The sequence below is a fragment of the Eucyclogobius newberryi genome, unplaced genomic scaffold (assembly GCF_026437365.1).
Source record: "Eucyclogobius newberryi isolate DKJ021-1_F unplaced genomic scaffold, fEucNew1.0.hap1 SCAF_12, whole genome shotgun sequence".
In the NCBI taxonomy this organism is placed as follows: domain Eukaryota; kingdom Metazoa; phylum Chordata; class Actinopteri; order Gobiiformes; family Gobiidae; genus Eucyclogobius; species Eucyclogobius newberryi.
In genome coordinates, this window is record NW_027315746.1 from 29,846,661 (window position 1) to 29,864,733 (window position 18,073).

General features: G+C 39.7%; 3 protein-coding genes across 3 annotated transcripts in view; 2 read left to right on the forward strand and 1 right to left on the reverse strand.

Moving 5' to 3' along the window:
• Positions 1-18,073, forward strand: part of angptl4 (angiopoietin-like 4) — a 128,741-nt gene that overhangs the window by 66,099 nt on the left and 44,569 nt on the right. The gene's annotated exons all lie outside the window — the stretch shown is intronic.
• LOC140356712 (potassium voltage-gated channel subfamily V member 2) lies at positions 854-7,057 on the reverse strand. Its single transcript, XM_072441885.1, has 4 exons — positions 6,356-7,057; positions 4,549-5,182; positions 4,061-4,186; positions 854-1,373 (listed from the first exon to the last, which is right to left on the reverse strand). Exons 1-4 carry the CDS (start codon positions 6,865-6,867, stop codon positions 1,053-1,055), a joined length of 1,593 nt encoding a protein of 530 aa, XP_072297986.1. The 5' UTR covers positions 6,868-7,057; the 3' UTR covers positions 854-1,052.
• rps28 (ribosomal protein S28) lies at positions 10,180-12,622 on the forward strand. The gene is made up of 4 exons (XM_072441892.1): positions 10,180-10,253; positions 10,541-10,588; positions 12,141-12,263; positions 12,512-12,622. The coding sequence occupies exons 1-3, from the start codon at positions 10,215-10,217 to the stop codon at positions 12,261-12,263; spliced, it is 210 nt and encodes a 69-aa protein (XP_072297993.1). The 5' UTR covers positions 10,180-10,214; the 3' UTR covers positions 12,512-12,622.

An 18,073-nucleotide genomic window follows, 5' to 3' on the forward strand; every position in this document is an offset into this window, starting at 1 on the left:
TGCTAAGAGAACAAATGTGAGGTTAAAAACAGTAAAAAGGCTTTTGCGATCTGTCCATGAACATAAAGTTAATACACTATAAGTGTCAGAAGTTTGTCTCATCACTCTTTCTGTGACAAACAATCCATTCAATATTGGCTTTGAACCAGGTCCAGGCAGATGCAAGCCTGGTATCCAGACTGGTCCGCTGCAGAAGATCTCAGTCTGGACACCTCCTCCTCCTCCTCTGCTCCAAATCACATCTAGTGCTGACTTTTAATTCAGCAGAAAACTGCTATTCTTTTCTCCTAAGCCACCATGTTATTTTTTATATGACAAAATATATATCAATGTCAATTACCCCCCTCTGGACTCTGGACATACAAAAAGTCTTTGTTATGTACACATACTTTTGTCCTGAGGGCTGCTTCTCTCCTCAAGTCCTACTGTATATCTGTACTTTGTTGAGCTATTTATTAGCATTGTCATTTAAGTGCTCAATGGGCTTGAAATGCTGCTCAGGGATAAAAACATTATATAGATACAGTTGGCATCCAAGGGAACACTACTTGACCTCTGTGGGGGAAGCAATCCATTCATTTTAATGTGGAACTGCTGCTTTGTCACCCACTTTTCAACAAGAGCAAACATAGACTCAGGAGACCAGGAGTTTTACTATACCAAATACATTAAAGACACGGAGGAGAGTACCTGGATAAGCCCAAATTTCTATCGTAATTCAAAAATGCGGCTAATTGCTACCACGTTTCTAGCGCCGCCTGCTGTATTTTAACATAATTAATTTGTCTGGGATTAGTTCTGCTTAAAATGTACAGAATTGTGTTTTAATTTAATACAATCAATACGACACATTGCACCATCTATTGATTTAAAGTATTGAAGAAGCGTGTATTCTTGACTGGCCAGGAGAGGAGGACGCAGGTCAAAAAGATGCTAAAAAAAACATACTGCTCTCAAGTGATAGCTTTAATTGTAAGGTGTGAAAGCCAAGTAGAGTTGCGGTTTCTGAGATGGACATCCCCTTCCCGTGTCCACCCTGTCCCTGTGTGTGCTCAGTCCTTGGCAGTCTCTAGCGTGGGCCTAACAGTTGGCCTGTAGTGTATGTCGTCGTCTGAGTCGTCCTGCGCTGGTGGCTCCAAGCAGCTCTGGAACCTCCTCTTCATGCGCTTGCGGAGCTGGAAGCTGCGCTCAGTGTTCGAGTAGGTGAACTCTTGCTCCTTCAGCTTGGCATAGTAGTCAGAGAACTTGTTGAAGAGGATGGAGATGGGCATGCCATTCAGGATGATGCCGAAGGAGATGCACCCAAAGGCGACACAGCGGCCCAGGTAGGACACGGGAACCACGTCACCATAGCCTACCGTGGAGATGCTCACCTGACAATGGAAAAACACAAAGTCAAGTTGAGGTAATGATAACATAATATGCATAATTTGTATTGTCATTTATTGGCCTTTAACATGCTCTTGAGTATTTTTGCTTTGGCATTTCATGTTTTAGAAATTCAAATAATGGCTCTGTTTAGAAAACACACTTTATTTTGCTTCTCTGCTTCGATTTGGTGTTAAAACATTATGAATAAAAAAACAGAAACTAGCCATTTAAGCAACGTGGTTGGCAATGATCTGGCAAGTCAGGCAATGATTTATAGACAGCACATGAGCTCTCCTAATTTCTACCTGTTACATATTTGGGGAGCAATTTTTGAGATGACCTCGTAAACTGGATTAAGGAAGAATGAATTAAGCAAATAAACAATGTAATGTGTGGTTAAAATATGCAGTAATGTTTTTTAGCCTGGTATATCAATATACAATCTTGTAAAGAAGCAGTTTTATTATTTGTGATGATGAAAATTATGTATTGCATCATGTGAATTTTACCCATCTTTCATTTCTACTGAAACCAGAAGCAGTGGAAAAACCCTTCTTTTTCTGCCCACACTTGCCAGAATCTACACAAAATCTACACATCACCATATATAATTAATGAGAAATGGACTATGGAAGCTTGGAGGCACTGGAAGGCTGGACATGCACATTTATATTAAGCCTGCCCACACAAATGTATAGAGGTATTCAGAGTTGAATATAACAGAAAGTTGGTAACTGTGTACTTATAAGTGAACCTGAATGATTCAATAACAGACATACTGTATAGTGTGTTTTTCAAATTCCAAAATCTCCTCTTGTGGCATTTATAATCACAGCATTAGCTGGAACACACTTTTAAAGTTGACACTATAATTACTACATGAGTTAAAATGCCTTGAAGATTCTTATTTGTTTTTAGTCACTAAAACTTGACCTATTTTTGACTGTTTGAATTTTATTTTCCTAGGGATGGTCCGATATGGATTTGGTTGAGCTGATATATGTCCAATATGCGTCTTACTGCTGTGGCCAATAATCGATATTTGCCGATATTAATCCATTCAATTGATAGCAAGGACAGAAAATGTAAAATGTACAGTATTGTTTGCAAATTAACCTTTTTGTACCACTTTTACAAAAAATTTACAAATAAAATAAAAAGAACAAAACATATTTATCTACAAATAAAATAATACACAACAAGTTATGGCACCAAATGTAAGCTAAATATTCAATATTGGACCAATACCAACATCTGGGAAAGCCTTCAATATCAGCAATACCAATATCAGAACCAATTTATATCCCTACAAAAGGTTTACATGATCTTGTTCCATGGAGGGATCATTTTGCTTAGACAAGAAAAAAATGTGTATTTTTGACCAACAAGCAAAATGGTTATTCAAATGTTCCAGTTCAATTCCAGTGATTTTAACTCATTAACTCAGATATTCTGTTTTTGCCATGTAAGTAAAAGGTCACTCTAGCTATCATAACATTAAGTATACCACAATGCATTGCCCTAATTTATCATGCTGTATTTTATAATATGCACGTGAACTTTAAAGATCTTTGTGTGCGTTTGGTGTTTCTGGGTCTGTCCTGGGATGAATTTGGGTATTACAGCGCATTAGAGCGGATTAGACACTCCTGATCACAGCTGCAGAATGAATTAAAGCAGTGTGTTAATGACAGAGACATATGGGCTGAGAGTGGTGCTGAGGGCTGCATGACCAGGCATCGTTTCAGCTGCAGGAGTCTAAGGCTGCAGCTCTACTTGGATCTTTCAATTGGAGTAAAAAGAAAATTCGTAAACTGAATTATTATTTGTGAGCAAGTCTATACACGCTACATTTAGCAATAAATACTGCTGGATTTTGTTTTTTGTTCTGAAGCAAACTAGGGCTCACCAACCTTGCACAACAAGACTGCAGTATTTCTGTGAAGTACTGAGAATCCACCTGCCTCAGCTACCACCATTGGTTGGAGAGTGGACCAATCACAAGGCAGCATTGTGTTAGGGCAGAACCAAAACAAACATGGCAATGCCGGCGGTTGGCACTAGGTCATATACAGAATCGGAACGGAAGTTACTGAATCCAACATGGTGGCTCAGGAAGTTACTGAATCCAACATTGTAACAACTGAGACTGGTCCCACTGACAGCCAGCTCAGGCAATAATTTTCTCTCTTGGGTCCAAATCCGAAGTGTACGAGGCATTTGATGTTTACAACCCTAATAACACAATCTGACAGTGTCTGAAGCGTATCGAGGGCGGCCATATTGGATTGGTAAGAAGAAAACATGTCATTTTCAGTGGCATGTGTGACTGTGCAGATCAGATGCCTTCTATACAGTTTGTTGACCTGACAAACCACATGCAGACTTAAGAGTATGAAAGGAGGTGAACTGGTCACCTTCTGGTTAATGGGTGAACCCTAACCACTGATGACTGTCACCCTAACCATTACCTTATAGGAGCACCATCAAAGGACAAACAACATAACCAAAATGTTAAGTCCTATTTTTTACATTTTGTAGAAAAGACCATCAAACATGATGAAACTTTTTCGAAGAGGTTGTGTTTTAGAATGTTAACGTATTCTTTTTGGAAGGCAATTTTTGTACAAGTTTTATTGTCACTTATTATTTTGACATGTTAGAGAGGTGTGTGAGGGGTCCCACTCACCGCGGCCCACCACCAGGTCTCGGGGATGCTGCTGAAGGGCGTCCCAGGCTGGTCTGTCTCCACTGAGTGCATCAGAGCAGAGAAGGTGAAGATCCCCATGGCGATGAACAGGAACAGGCAGCACACCTGGAACACCAAACAACCACATTATTTTACTTCTGTTATCCAGGCATAGGAAGGGAATTTAGGGACAAAATGATTTATAGCGGGATTGTTTTATTTTGCAATCAATAGAAAATATGCTAAGAGTAAATTAACTAATGAATTAATAGTTAATTCACTGATTTTCTAACTCAGGCTTTGAAATGTTCTCATATTTTCCAAGTAAGAATTACATTGGAAGGTTGTTCCAGTGAAAATGTACAAGTCGGAACTGGGAAGTTCCACACTCCGAAGACAACTGGAACGCACCATTCATTGAGTAATTGGAAAGCAATAGTCAGAAACAGGAATAATGCATATACATTAAAAGTTTTTCTTTCCATTACCTGTTCAGAACACTGACGGATGGTGAACCCAAACGCCCTCATGCCCGTGGAGTGTTTCGCCAACTTCAGGATGCGGAAAATTCTCATCAGCTTCACCACTTTGAGCACTTTGCTGACTTTACTAACCCTGGCCATGGTTTTCAGATCCTCCTGCTGACTGGCATCCTCTGAATCAACAAAAAACGTCTCGAACATGATCTGCAAAAAGTAGGGCATCACCGCCACCAGGTCCACAAAGTTCAACCCACTCTTCACAAACTGCTTGATGTTGGATGTGGTCAGCAACCGCAAAAAATACTCAACAGTGAAGAAGAGGATGGAGGAGATCTCTATCCACTCCATGTAGGTTTTGCCACCAAGTTTGCAGTCCCGTAGTTCTTTGACCGTGTTCATCGTCATGGCAACGATAGAAATTAGCACGAAAAGGCTGGAGAAGACGGCGAATGCTTTGGCTGACAGTGAGGAGTAGGGGTTCTCCATGAGGTCCCAGAGTGCCTTGCGGATGCCTCCCAAGAACATGGTCTTGTACATCTTATCGTCCTGGTGAGGTTTGATCTCGGCGATGAGCTCCTGGTTCACCTTCAGCTTCTCCCGAATGTCGTCCACTTTCTCTTCAAATAGGATGCGGCAACACCTGGAAAAGTAATGTTACAAAGTGAGTTTACAGGATTCAAACTTTGGAGTGACACTAACTGGATCTTTCTACAATAGATCATGAACTACCAAAATATGGGGGTCACATAATTAGACATTTTTGCTGTTTTGAAGAGACTGACGGGTTTTGCCTGACATATTTGTTTTTGGCATCTGACTTTTTTATGTCTTAGAAGCATTGTGGTCATGAAAATGCAGAACAGAAAATGTCTTACTTAATAATTCTCTTTCTTTTAGCTTATTTTAGTTAGGTTTGTGGGAAAGTGGATACATAAATACAGAGGGCTATGGAGGAGCGTAGTGGTTTGGGGAAGTGTATCCAGTTATTTGAGATGATTGGTACCAGGAGAAGTCTGGGGCCCCTCAGTAAGAAGGCACTCCCCCCCACAATTTAATTTAGTTGAAATGATTTGAAAATGTAAGATTCCGGTTGACACATATATACTTCAAAAATGACACAAAGCTAAATTAAAACATGTAAATGACAATCTGCTGCTTGTTACAGTGAAATGTCACCATGAAGAGGTGGGGCTGTCTTTTTGAAGTCAATTAACTTCTTTCTATTACGTACGCTATTCATTTTGATCAAAATTGTTGTTTACGATTATTCATTCATTTTCTACCGCTTTTTCCCTTTCGGGGTCGCTATTTATTAACTAAATGTAAAATGATGATCTACTTATGAAATTCTAAGTACCTGAACAGGCATTAATGTTGCACCATTGTAGAAAGCTTCTTTATTCTTATATATGCTAGGAGAATACCTACATTAAAATGTAACTTATTCCATTACATTAGTACTCTAGGCCATCTATACCATAAACCATACTGTGGAATAATCCAGGCAAAGCTATAATATCTGCGGGGTTTCAAGTAGGTGACGGAAATCTCCACCAGAAAAGTACATAGTGCACTTTTAAGCAGTGCATTATACACTGTAGTGAATATTGTAGGCTCTTAATAAGCTAACGTTTATTCAATAACAAATGGTGAGGTCTTGACAAAAACATTTTTAAATAGGTTGTAGCTTTGTTTGAGTAGTTGCCATTTAATATTTCCAAATGTGAACATTTTAGAGTTTTTCTACACAAAAAAAAATATTTGCTGTAATTGACACATTAATTAGGCCTATATTTGTGTTGTTTTGTCCCACCTTGGTGAGTTCTTGAGTTTTAACCCCCAAAACGACATCTCTTCCTCGAAGTTGACAGGACAGAGGCTATCCATCACCCAGAGCACGTTACTGCAGTAGAAGTGGAAAATGTAGTGGAAGAACATGGGATCCCGGTCAAAGAAAAACTCGTTGTTCTGGACATTGTAGTCATCACAGAGTGTCATCCTTTTAACTGGGTTCGCGCACAACACCAGCACTCCGATACGACTTTTCGGATACTTCAGAACCAAATGTTTAGGAATATGAAAAACTTTCCCGCCAATGTTTAAATTCACAATGTTGGGCGTTCGTTGAGTTGGTATCTCTTGTTTTTCCGTCTTGTCTAAATTGTCCATAGAAGTCCACGGTTTGATAGAACTCTCTTGTGAAAATGGGAATTCCGGCGTCTGGTCATCGCTCGACGTAAAACTGAACTCACGTTTTATAGATGCAAAAAGACTGGATCGACGCTTTTTGAGCACCTTTAACTTAGGTTTATTAGTAGCCGACATTTTGAAATTTTCAGTCCCCCCAATTGAAAAGAAATCTAGTTCAAAAACATTTCCATTAATTCAAGTCACATATCTAAAAAAAATCTCAAAAATAAAATAAGTGATAGCCAAGTTGTAGCGCTTGTCTGTCTGTGTGCAAGGAGATCAAGAGCAGAAGCCTCCTCACTGATTCCCTAATCCTATTGCTGTTCTTTCTGTCCGAACACAAGTTAAAAATACTGTTGACTGGGATTAGTGCTGTGATTTAAGGCTTTGAGTGTGGAGAGAGTGGTGAGATGACAGAGCGCTACTGCTAACGAGGCTAACGCTAAGCTGAGTACAGGCATACTAAAGTTAGCTTCACGGCTGAGACACCTGTGGAATTAATAGGTTTGCTGCTGAATGTGCAAATACAATTTTTTGGGTTGGATTTTTCAAATGTTAAGGGAGAGTTCATCCAGACAGATGAAGAGCATCAGGTCCACAAGTCAGGGTCATGAGATGTGGTGGGGCGACTATAGTGCAGTCGTCACTGGAGCAGCAGCATCTGAAACAGTACCGCCCCGCAATCTGTTCAAATAGGCCACAGTACGTCTGTCAGCATTGCCATGTTTGTTTAGGGTCGTCCTTTTAGCTGCCCGCCCAAATTACAATTCTGCACTGCGATTGGTCAGGCCCACTGTGGCCGGGCTCAAAAGGAACAGCGCGAGCCCAACCAGATGGATTCTCAAGAGTTTGTGAAACCAATATCACAAGAATTTATCTGGCGTGAGCTAGGTTAAACAAAAACATTTAGGTGTGAAAAGTCTAAGATGAAGATATTTTTTGGGGTAAAAAAGCAAAATCACAGAGGTGGTAAAAATAACACAGTGGATTAACAGATTTAAACAAAAACATTTGAAAATAAATTTACCCATTATATTTTTACAACCAGAAAAGTGGAGTTAGAGGGCATTAACGGTACAGGTGGGTAGCAAATTTGTAAGATTTACTTACTTACTGAAATGTTGTCAAACTAAATCATCCAAATGTCTCTAGAACAGAAAAAATCATGGCAAATTTAAGTGTGAAAAATGGCAAAAGTGTAGAAGGGTTAAAAGTTTAGAATTGTTATTTAGCACCCAAGTTTTTAGAAATACCAAAATGCATATACCGGTAAATGAAACAATAGTTGATTGATAGTTAATTTGACTAATAATAATATCAGATAACACCTTTATTTTGTTAAATTATTGTATCAGTTGTGTGTGTTTTTGATAGAATATTGCTTATTTATGACATAGACACAGGGTTTTCCCTAGATAGCCAACTCAGCACTCCCTCTTGTAAATTTCAACAACTATTTTGCCATTTTCCTTCACAAAATGGCACGTGACTGGTTGGGCAAACGCTCAACCAGTTGAGCTACTGCCGCCCTGTGGTCTGTGGAGGTCAATGCTCTTGTATGACTGATTATTTTTTGTATTGTTTGTCCACAAATCACACAATAACATAATTTTTAATGTACTATAAACAAGTGAACTAACTACTTGGGTAAAACGTATTCACTCTAAAAAATAAGTTTTGTCCAGTTGAAATAATTCAACCTTCTTTTGCTATGGATTCTACCTGGACAACTGAGGGATTACACACAGACAAGAATGTATGTTAAGAAATACATTTTTTCTGTTTAGTACTGTACTGCAACATGATTACATCACCATTCCAGTTCCAAACTGCAGAGCTTCATTGTGTCATTTTACCGTAAGAAGCAGCAGATTGTCATCAACATGTAAGCATGGACATTGGTTACTGAACATTTCTGGGCCCTTTGTGTATGACTCAAAGTCATCATTTTTCAAATAATTGTCACTAGGTACAGGGATGTGGGCGGGGATTGGGTAGGTGAAAACAGTGATTTTCTGAGCACTCAAACCTCCAATTCAAGACAATGTCAGATCACTGAAACATACATGAACAGATCAAACTACAATTGAGTAAACTAATGAACACCACTGCAAGATGGTTAAAAGCTCACGAAAGTCCATTCATGTCCCTTTTAATCTTTAGTCTACTCTCATCACTGTGACTGACCTCAATTTCAGAGATCTCAGTCAAGTAGGAGGAGCTTGGTAGTTTCCACTCCTACATATCGAAAGGACCCAACAGAGGTGGCTCCACATCCCTCTGATGGTCACGTGTGTACTGATGCATTGGAGGAAAATATCTGCACGTATCAAACAATATCACATACTATATCTTTATAACATTTATGTATGTGCACTACATTTACAACATTTGCCTGGGAGAGTCAAATAATAAAAGGTCTTATCAAATTATGATACGGTGGTAATTTTCCCCCCACAAAAAAGCCTGTCCTGGGTCATTCGGCGTATCCCTGGGGGTACGCGTACCAGTGTTTGGGAACCACTGCTCTATGCCAATGAAAAAATAGTATGGCTCTCTTGACAGAGAAGAATCTTGAGAATCAGTCAGTGGAAATGGTTAAAAGTAGTTAAAAGGGAACCTTTCAAAATAAGATTGTAATAGTGCCTTTACCGCAACTGATCACAATGGTCACCCTTGGGTAAAAATAGGTCCATGGAGTCAGACAACAGGAGGAGATGAACCTTTACTAATTTCCAAATTTAGTTTGAATGTGATTTTGACTAAATATACTCTAAATATGATACTTGACTAATATAGGAGTCTTGAGGTCTAATGTAGTTCTGAAATCATGTGGGATGGCAATTCTTAAGTGCCTTGTTCTCAGTCTCTGTCCAATATTCATGAACTTTACCACTATTATGACTACTGTGACTGAGGATGTTACCGTTATACTGATAAAAAAACATGGTAAATTGATACGCTACATACAGACAGATGAGAAAGATTAAAAAACAAACAAACAAACAAACAAACAGCTGATATCTAACAGAACATATTACATTTTGATGTTTTTGCTATAAAGTCCATATTTGATTCATATATTTATAGTTTGAATGGCCTTTTTGTTACTGTGCTTGGGGGAAATAGATTGCAAATATAACTCAAAGCTTTTGTAGAAAACTGGAAATAGTGGCTTACGTCCTGCAAATTTACACTTTTGCAGAAAATATTTAGCCTGCAGTAATAGCAGGTTAATCTACAGTAATAGCAGGTTAATGATATATTTGTTTAATCTTCTGTTGTTTTGTCAGAAAAAAAATAAAATCACATACAGCAAAGTAAATCTCAGAGTTAATCTTACGGAGATGAATTTCACCCCACATCTTTTTAGTGCCAAAAGAGATGCGTTCCAGTTTCTGCCGCTAAACTTTTACTTTGAAGCGCCAGCTCTTTAGATTCCGTCCGGACCACGTGACTTCCTTTCCGATCTACGCTTCAACATGGACGCCAGCCGCGTGCAGCCGATCAAGCTCGCAAGAGTAAGTAATTACATAATTTATAGTCTTTCACTCACAGTTTTGGGATTTATGTGTGTAGTAATGTGATTTGTATCTGTATTGACCAAAACCTCAGCGCTAAAGGAGGTTTTAGATGTGTAAAGGCGAGCTAATGTGTCGCGTGTGCGCCTTCATCATGGAGGCCTCTCACGGGTGTCTCAGCTAGCTCACAGGCTAGCATCTGGAAAACACATTATCTCCTTTTAAGTTTTAAATTGAGCTCTAAAATTAGGACCGATCTCAAAGTATTTGTTTTTTTATTGTTGCAGGTGACCAGGGTTCTGGGCAGAACCGGTTCTCAGGGACAATGTACACAGGTGAGCTCATGGGTCCACGATCTTAAACTTGTTGTTATTCCTCGTCTCCTGAACATTTAATACAGAGCCTTTATAGATCCTTACTAAAAAGCTGTCATCAGAATATAATTTTGTAACTGAGGGGAAAATGAAAAACAAAACACTTTCAGTACTTGCTGGAATGCATTAAACGGCTCTTACCAGGGAAACTCATCATGTGTGTTGAATTGCTAAAAAAAAACGAAACAACCTGCTGGGCCACTACTATCACTCTACAGCGTCAATGTTTTAATGGATATGCACCTTCAAATCTCTATTGAGTTGATATCGGCCTAACTGAAAAAAAATCTGTTGTGATGCCCCAAACCTGGGCTCTTTTCACCCTATTCTGGAAGCCTATCTGGGCACCATCATGGACTAAAGTCTCCTTCCTCTTGTAGTATTTCACAAATGACTGCTGACTTTCAGAGTAAATATTTACATTCATGGCTGCCCAGAGAATGTTAATTGTGGACTTGTTTTTCAGACTCGTTCTTGCAAAAAACAAAGTTATCAATTTATCTAAAACATTTACAGTGTGTTACCTGGAGCCTCTCAGTCCACAGAAGGAGAGAAAAGATTAGATGCGAAAGACCAGGGGCTGTGTAGCTAAACTCCAGCCTGGGATGAATGCAGTGGAGGTGTTGACTTTTATTAAAAATAAAAAAATCACATCATGCATTCAAGTGAATGGGCAGTGACTTGCTAAATAGTATATCTAAAATTCACCAGAAGCAGAAAGTCACTTATGATTTCAGTTTTCTTAACGTTAGTTGAACCATGTTTTTTGAGCGTCTTGAAATGGAAACCCGCTTTACAATACACTGTAATAATAAAACATAGATGAGCTTGTTTTTTATAGATATTCTGTCGGAAATGAGTTATGATCCGAAATAATTATGGGGAAAGTTGTTATATATTCACCTTATTCCGCCCCGTCCACTTTCACCTCTTTTTGTCACCGATCGGCACTTCCTGTTGAGCGGTAACTCCGTTCATAAGTGGAGACCGAGGGAGAAAAATGCTGTGTAAAATGTCCCATGTTGTTTTTTAGGCTGTGTAGAACTTAATTTCCCTGGAGGTCTGCAGCTTTATGTTGACTAACACAACCAGAAGGATTGTCAGATGAGAGCACTGCTAGATTGCCTCCGGTGGCCGTTTGCCAATAAAATATCTATAATTTAGACGCACAGTTATAATGACTGCAGGGTTCAAAGCGTGGGGGAAAAGTAGCAGCTTAAAGTCTGAAAAGTACATGTAAAGTAAATGTCTTGACTCAACCCCATCACTCACATGTGTCTAGTCGTTTTTATTTGCCAAAACTGACTTCATTTATCTTATATTTAATTGAAATCCTGTTTCTTTTAATGGTGATTGGCAGCAAACTCAAAAGGTACATTTACCACCACCTACTGTAGTTGTAAGTCTTCAAACTACCCGTATGTGTTTTACGCTATATCGCGAAGAGAGGAGAGAGAATTATGGCAGTCCAGTTGCTTGGGTTCATGTTCTGAATGTTCTGCTCATGTGCCAGGTCCGTGTGGAGTTCATGGATGACAGTAACCGCACCATCATCAGGAACGTGAAGGGCCCAGTGCGAGAGGGAGACGTGCTCACTCTGCTGGAGTCTGAGAGAGAGGCCAGGAGGCTGCGATAGGTAACGCACTCCAAACATCAGAACGCGAATAGATCATGCCGAAGGGAATAACAATGGAAATAGTGAACTGCTTAACTGAGCTGTTGACTTGGTCTTCGGTTTGACCTATTTCAAAAAGTGAACCTTAGCGCAACTTTTATTCATCCAAATGCACTTAAAATCCTCTGTGGTTGTAAAGAGATGGTGTTTTTTTGTGTGTTGGGTCAAAGCATTTGTTCTTAACTTTCCCCTTTTGCTGTTTTCTCTAGTTTCCTGAAGCTTTGAGGCGCCGGTCTAGTGCCGTGGAGCTGAAGTCTTCATTTGCAGTGGCCTTCGTCTCATTTGTTAAAATGTTTTGAAAATAAATGTTGTTGAACACATGGACTTTGTCATTAAAGTTATTTGAATGTGAATTTGGAGCTGAAAATATTGTATAGCGGTCATAAGTAGTAATTTTCATGTAGAGTCTTCGTGGTTTCAAAATAAAAAGTTGTATTGCTAATGAACAGAATTCACAAACAGGAACTTGATTTGGTGATTCAAAACCACCTCTATAAAAGAAAAACTTAAAATCTGCCATAGGATAGAAATAAATTTATGACGTACACAAACTGTACAGTTGAATTTATGGATTAGTACAGAAATTGAACAGTGCAGTGAGTGATTAAAATGACAAAGTGACAGGCGTTTTAAGTGTTCATGAGTCCAATGGCAGAAAGAAACAGTTCTTACGGAGTTTCTGGTCCGGCTGGACTGTAGCTGATGGCAGTAGCTCAAATAGTTCATGTCCAGGGTGAAAAGGGTCGGCTGTGATCCGACCCGCTCGTCCCAGAGCCCTCGAGACGTACAGCTTCTGTATCTTGTGCACTTGGTCGTTGGTTTGATGCCATAAAAACCAATGACTCAAAGTGCAGCGCTGTACAAGCAGTTGTCCACCAGATGGCAGGGGAGCTCTACATTTCAATCAAATCAGACCTACAATATAAAAAGTACCAAGAACTGTACTAATATATTGTTCCCCTTTTTGCCTCTTTAAGTTCCCCCGTATTCATCTCTTCCCTCATTTGATTGTAATGCCACATGGATATTGAAATTTTTACGCTTTAGTCGATTCTGCTGCCTTCAATCTGATTGCTTTCTAGACTATCGCAGTCAGATCAATTTGATTGAAAGTATATTTCCTTAAGAAGGTTCAAAAATATCCTGGCAGTTATGCAAATAGTGTTGAAACATGAATTGCAACAACCAAATATAGTAATCCCTTTGCTACATGAGTACTTGTTAGTGTAAGGTGTTTAGTCAGAGGTGTTATGCTGGATTCCAGGCTGAGCTGTTTGAACAATAAAGCAGGTCATGTGGTCTTTGCACTAGTTCAGGGTAAATCAACAAATGACTTGTTTGACTTTCCAAATTTGACAGTTTTTCTTAAATGTAAAACAGTTGGGGACATAGATTGGTCTGGCCACATTATTAGGCCCGAGCGCCACAAGCTGGCGAGAGGCCTATTAATCTCGTAAGGCCGTGCGAAGCACGGGTGCGAAAGTGCGCACGTAGTGCGCACGAAATCGAGCGCGAAGCGCTCGCCCACTTCCAAACACTCACTAACGCACTCCTCCACTCATGCACGCCCCGTGCATACTAATTAGTAGTAGGAAAATGGAACATTACCGTTGTAAACGGGCGAAGCCCGTGCAAAAGTGCGCACTAAACGAGCACTTTACATTGAGATGACGACCGCAAAGTGGTCGTCATCCCCATATAAAGCACTCATTTGCGCTAAGTACCTCACGAATACGTTCCCCATCTCTTGCATGTTCCGTGCATATAAGCATGTAATGCAAAAATTGAACATTATTACTGTTTAGAGGGCCAAAAACACAAAGTGGGCGGAGCCCACTCAAAATTAACGAAAGTACCCGTCAGTGACCAGGGACCCACACCAAAATGTATAGTTTATGATATTTGAAAAATGGGAAACATTGTTTTCGCATCGGAATATTATTCTTTCTTTCTTTCTTTCTTCTCGGGACCAACCCCCCTATTTTTCACCCTGTGAACATTGACGAAAAGTCACAAAAATTTGCACACCTCTAAAAATCGTGCCTCTCTACATTCTGGCTATTTCCCTTTTCTAAAATAAAAAAAATTGGCGCGTCAGCGCCCCCAAATGTACCAAAAATGCATTGAGAGATGGGAAATGACCCAAAAAAAATCTGATCGTAGAATCATGAAATTTGGCGCAGAGGTAGATGGTGACAAGAGAAGTAAAAAATATTATTACGGCAACGCCGTCCGCCCAACCAAATGTCGGCCATATTGCTTCAAAAATGGCTAAACATGACTTCGGAGTTTTTCCAAACGTCGTACTTTTACGAACTCCTCCCAGGGCGTTGGCCCTAAAAAGCTGAAATTTGGTGAAAATGCTACTAAAGTCCGAATTGCGTCAAATTAGAATCAGTTGTTAAACTCTTTGCCCTAAACCTACTTGAAGTGAAATAAATTAATTTGGAGCCACAGCGCCCCCTACAGATTTTATATGGAGGTTAAATATTTAGTTTTGCAAAATTATATGAAATTTGACACACAACTCAATTTTGGCATCCCCATCAAAAAAGTCAATGAGACCCATGTCATAATTGTTATGGCTTTGCCGTAACGATGACCGAAACCTTCCATGTTATTCCAATGGGGAAATCGCCAGAACATGTTTACACTTTAGACTTTCACAAACTCCTCTTAGGGCGTTAGACATATTAACCTGAAATTTGGTGAGACTCATCTTCAGGGGTGGACCATCAAAAGTTATCCACATTTTTATTCAAAGAGTCACGGTCTCTGTGCGGCAAAGCCGCACATTTTGCCAAGAATTCAAAATAAAATTGCTTTTTGATGGTAAAACAAAGGGGAGAAGATGTGACAGCGTCACAGATTCAGCAGTAGGCGTAATAAAAGGACAATTGGGGCGCGTTAGCGCCCCCTCCTCTTGCGGCGTGGCAGCGGCGGCGTGGCGAGGGCCGATCATTGCCGCTTGCGGCTATATTTTCCCTTTACTGTTGGTTGTTTTGTTTTTTAAATCTTGAGCCACTGTGACAGGTTGTGTTCATGTTCTAGAATCTGATGTCATAATTATGATGGAGCCTTTATAACGGGAGATTAGCTTTTTTTGAACAAAATATTCCAATTTATGACCCACAAATGTTTAACCTGATCATTATTTCTTAGGGATTTGCTCCACAAACTTTTTATATTAATCTTGTGACTCAAAGTCCTTTCAACTGAAAACAATCACATCTTTGGGATTTAAATAATGGCACCGCTTTCTGAAGCTATTGTGAAAAAAATAACTTCAGTCTATTTATGCTGATAGAGAAGATGTTGAACTGTGTGCCAGTTTTTGTTTCATGTGAAATGGGTCCTGCAAGTAAGATGTGTTTGAGTAAATATTTGAAAAAGTGTAGTACTTGCTTCACATACATTTTACTTGCCTACAGTATTTTGAAGTGCCTTTAGAGTGACATGTTTTCTTTCCCATTATAAGCATATGGAAAGACACAACTTTTGTATAATTTCCTGTGGTTTGTTACTTAAAGACAGATTAATTTTATGCTATACTGTGGAATAGTTACAGGAAAAACATTTTCATGGAAACAAGCCAGAGGAAGCTCCTCCCCCAGGTCAAGTATGAATCAGGTTTATAAAATATTTTTTTATACTCAAGACAACTCCAAGTCTAAAACAGGATTTTAGTCTGTACCTGGCTGGAGGATTTACCACTATTGGGCATGTTTGAAAATTGAAACCCGAGCACCCAGAAGTACCTCACCCAGACACGCCTCCTGGATGTCTTTCTCTGAGCTGGCACCGACCGGTTGTAAACATATTTATCTGCTGCTGGTACTGGAGTCTGAGTGACAGAGGGGAGAGTTCCACCATCCAGTGACTGTGACCTGAGGGCGAGCTCACCTTACACCACACACCCACACCCACACACACCCACACACACACACACACACACCAAGCCAAGAATAAATCAGTGTAGTGTATTCTTAATATTTTCACTTGAAATTGCATCATACATACATGTAAAATGTGACAACTTTTTTTCCACCCCCATTTGTTATGCATTTATTTGTCACTGATGAGAGAAGGAAAAATCCCAAAGGTCAGGGCTGTCACTGAGCAATACGGAGTTTCAGATCCCTCCAAAGATTTTCCATTGGATTTAGGTCAGGAGACTGACTAGGTCACTCCAGAATCTTGAAATGCTTCTTACAGAGCCACTCCTTGGTTATCCTGGCTGTGTCCTTCAGGTCATTGTAATGTTGGAAGACCCAGCCACAGCCCATCTTCAATGCTCTGACTGAGGGAAAGAGGTTGTTGCCCAAAATCTCGCAATACATAATGTTCCCCCCCATGCTTCACAGTAGAGATGGCGTTCTTGGGATGATACCCATCCTTCTTCTCCCAAACACAGCGAGTGGAGTTTATACCAAAAAGTTATTTTTTGGTCTCAGCTGACCCCATGAATTTCTCCCATGGCTTCTCTGGATCATCCAGATGGTCATTGGCAAACTTCAGATGGGCCTGGACATGTGCTGGCTTAAGCAGAGAAACCTTCTCACTGATACCCCACGAGGTGAGCTCTTGCATGGAGCCCCAGTCCAAAGGGAGATTGACAGTCAACTTTATCCTCTTACATTTTCTAACAATTGTTCCATCAGTTGATCTTTTCCACCAAGCTGCTTGCCAATTGCCCTGTGGCCCTTTCCAGCCTTGTGGAGGTGTACAATGTTGTCTCTGGTGTCTTTTGACAGCTCTTTGGTCTTGCCCATGGCAGTAGTTGGAGTCTTGACTGATTGTGGGCTGGACAGGTGTCTTTATGCAGCTAATGTGCTAAAACAGCTGCTACTAATTTAAATGAATAAGTGGAGTAGAGGTGGACTTTTTAAAGGCAGACTAACTGGTCTTTGAGAGTCAGAATTCCTGCTGATTACAGGTGTTCAAATACTTTTTTGTTGCAATAACAAACAAATAAATTATTTAAACATCAATGTGATTTCCAGAAGTGGAAGAACTTGCAGAATTGCACTGTAAATGTTCAAGGCTGTCTTGACCTTTTTCTCATAGTTCAGGAAAATACAATTTGCACCATGCAGTGTCTTGGAAACAGTGCAGTTTATTTAACTTCAAATAAATCAGACGTTTACAGATCTATATTTTTTTTCTGGGATCGTTTCTCAGCTGATTCATCCGTCTCGAGTTTGCATGTTCTCCCCATGTCTGCATTTCCCCTACCTCTAAAAACATGTGTATGAATGAGTGTGTTGTGAGAGTGAATGCGGGACAACGGATGAAAATTAGCCCATAGCTAATCCAGCGTGTTTACATCATGTCTTTCATGTATGTTCATTAACATGCACTGTCCTGACCAAATAAAAAAAATAAAAAATGGAATGCATATTACAGTGTTCTAGAGCATTCAAAAACAGTGACCTTTTCATCTCTGTTTGTGGCGTGTGCAAAGCTGTATAATGTGAGCGTGTTAACATTCCGAGGCCAAACCTGGAGGGAATCACTGCACTGTACGCCCACACCAACTCACACCAAACCCACAATTAGACACTTTTTCATTATGAAAACATCCCAAACTGATCCAGGCTTGATCCAAGAGCAGGAGTTGTATAATTTAGGTGCAGGGAGAAAATGATACGCTGCTGAAAAGAGTAATTGTTTTGAACAAGTAATATTTGATCTTTGTAGCAGAGAGAAAATCTATTGTTGCAGAACATTCATAGAGTTACACTAGCCAAAACAATATAAAAAGTAAACAC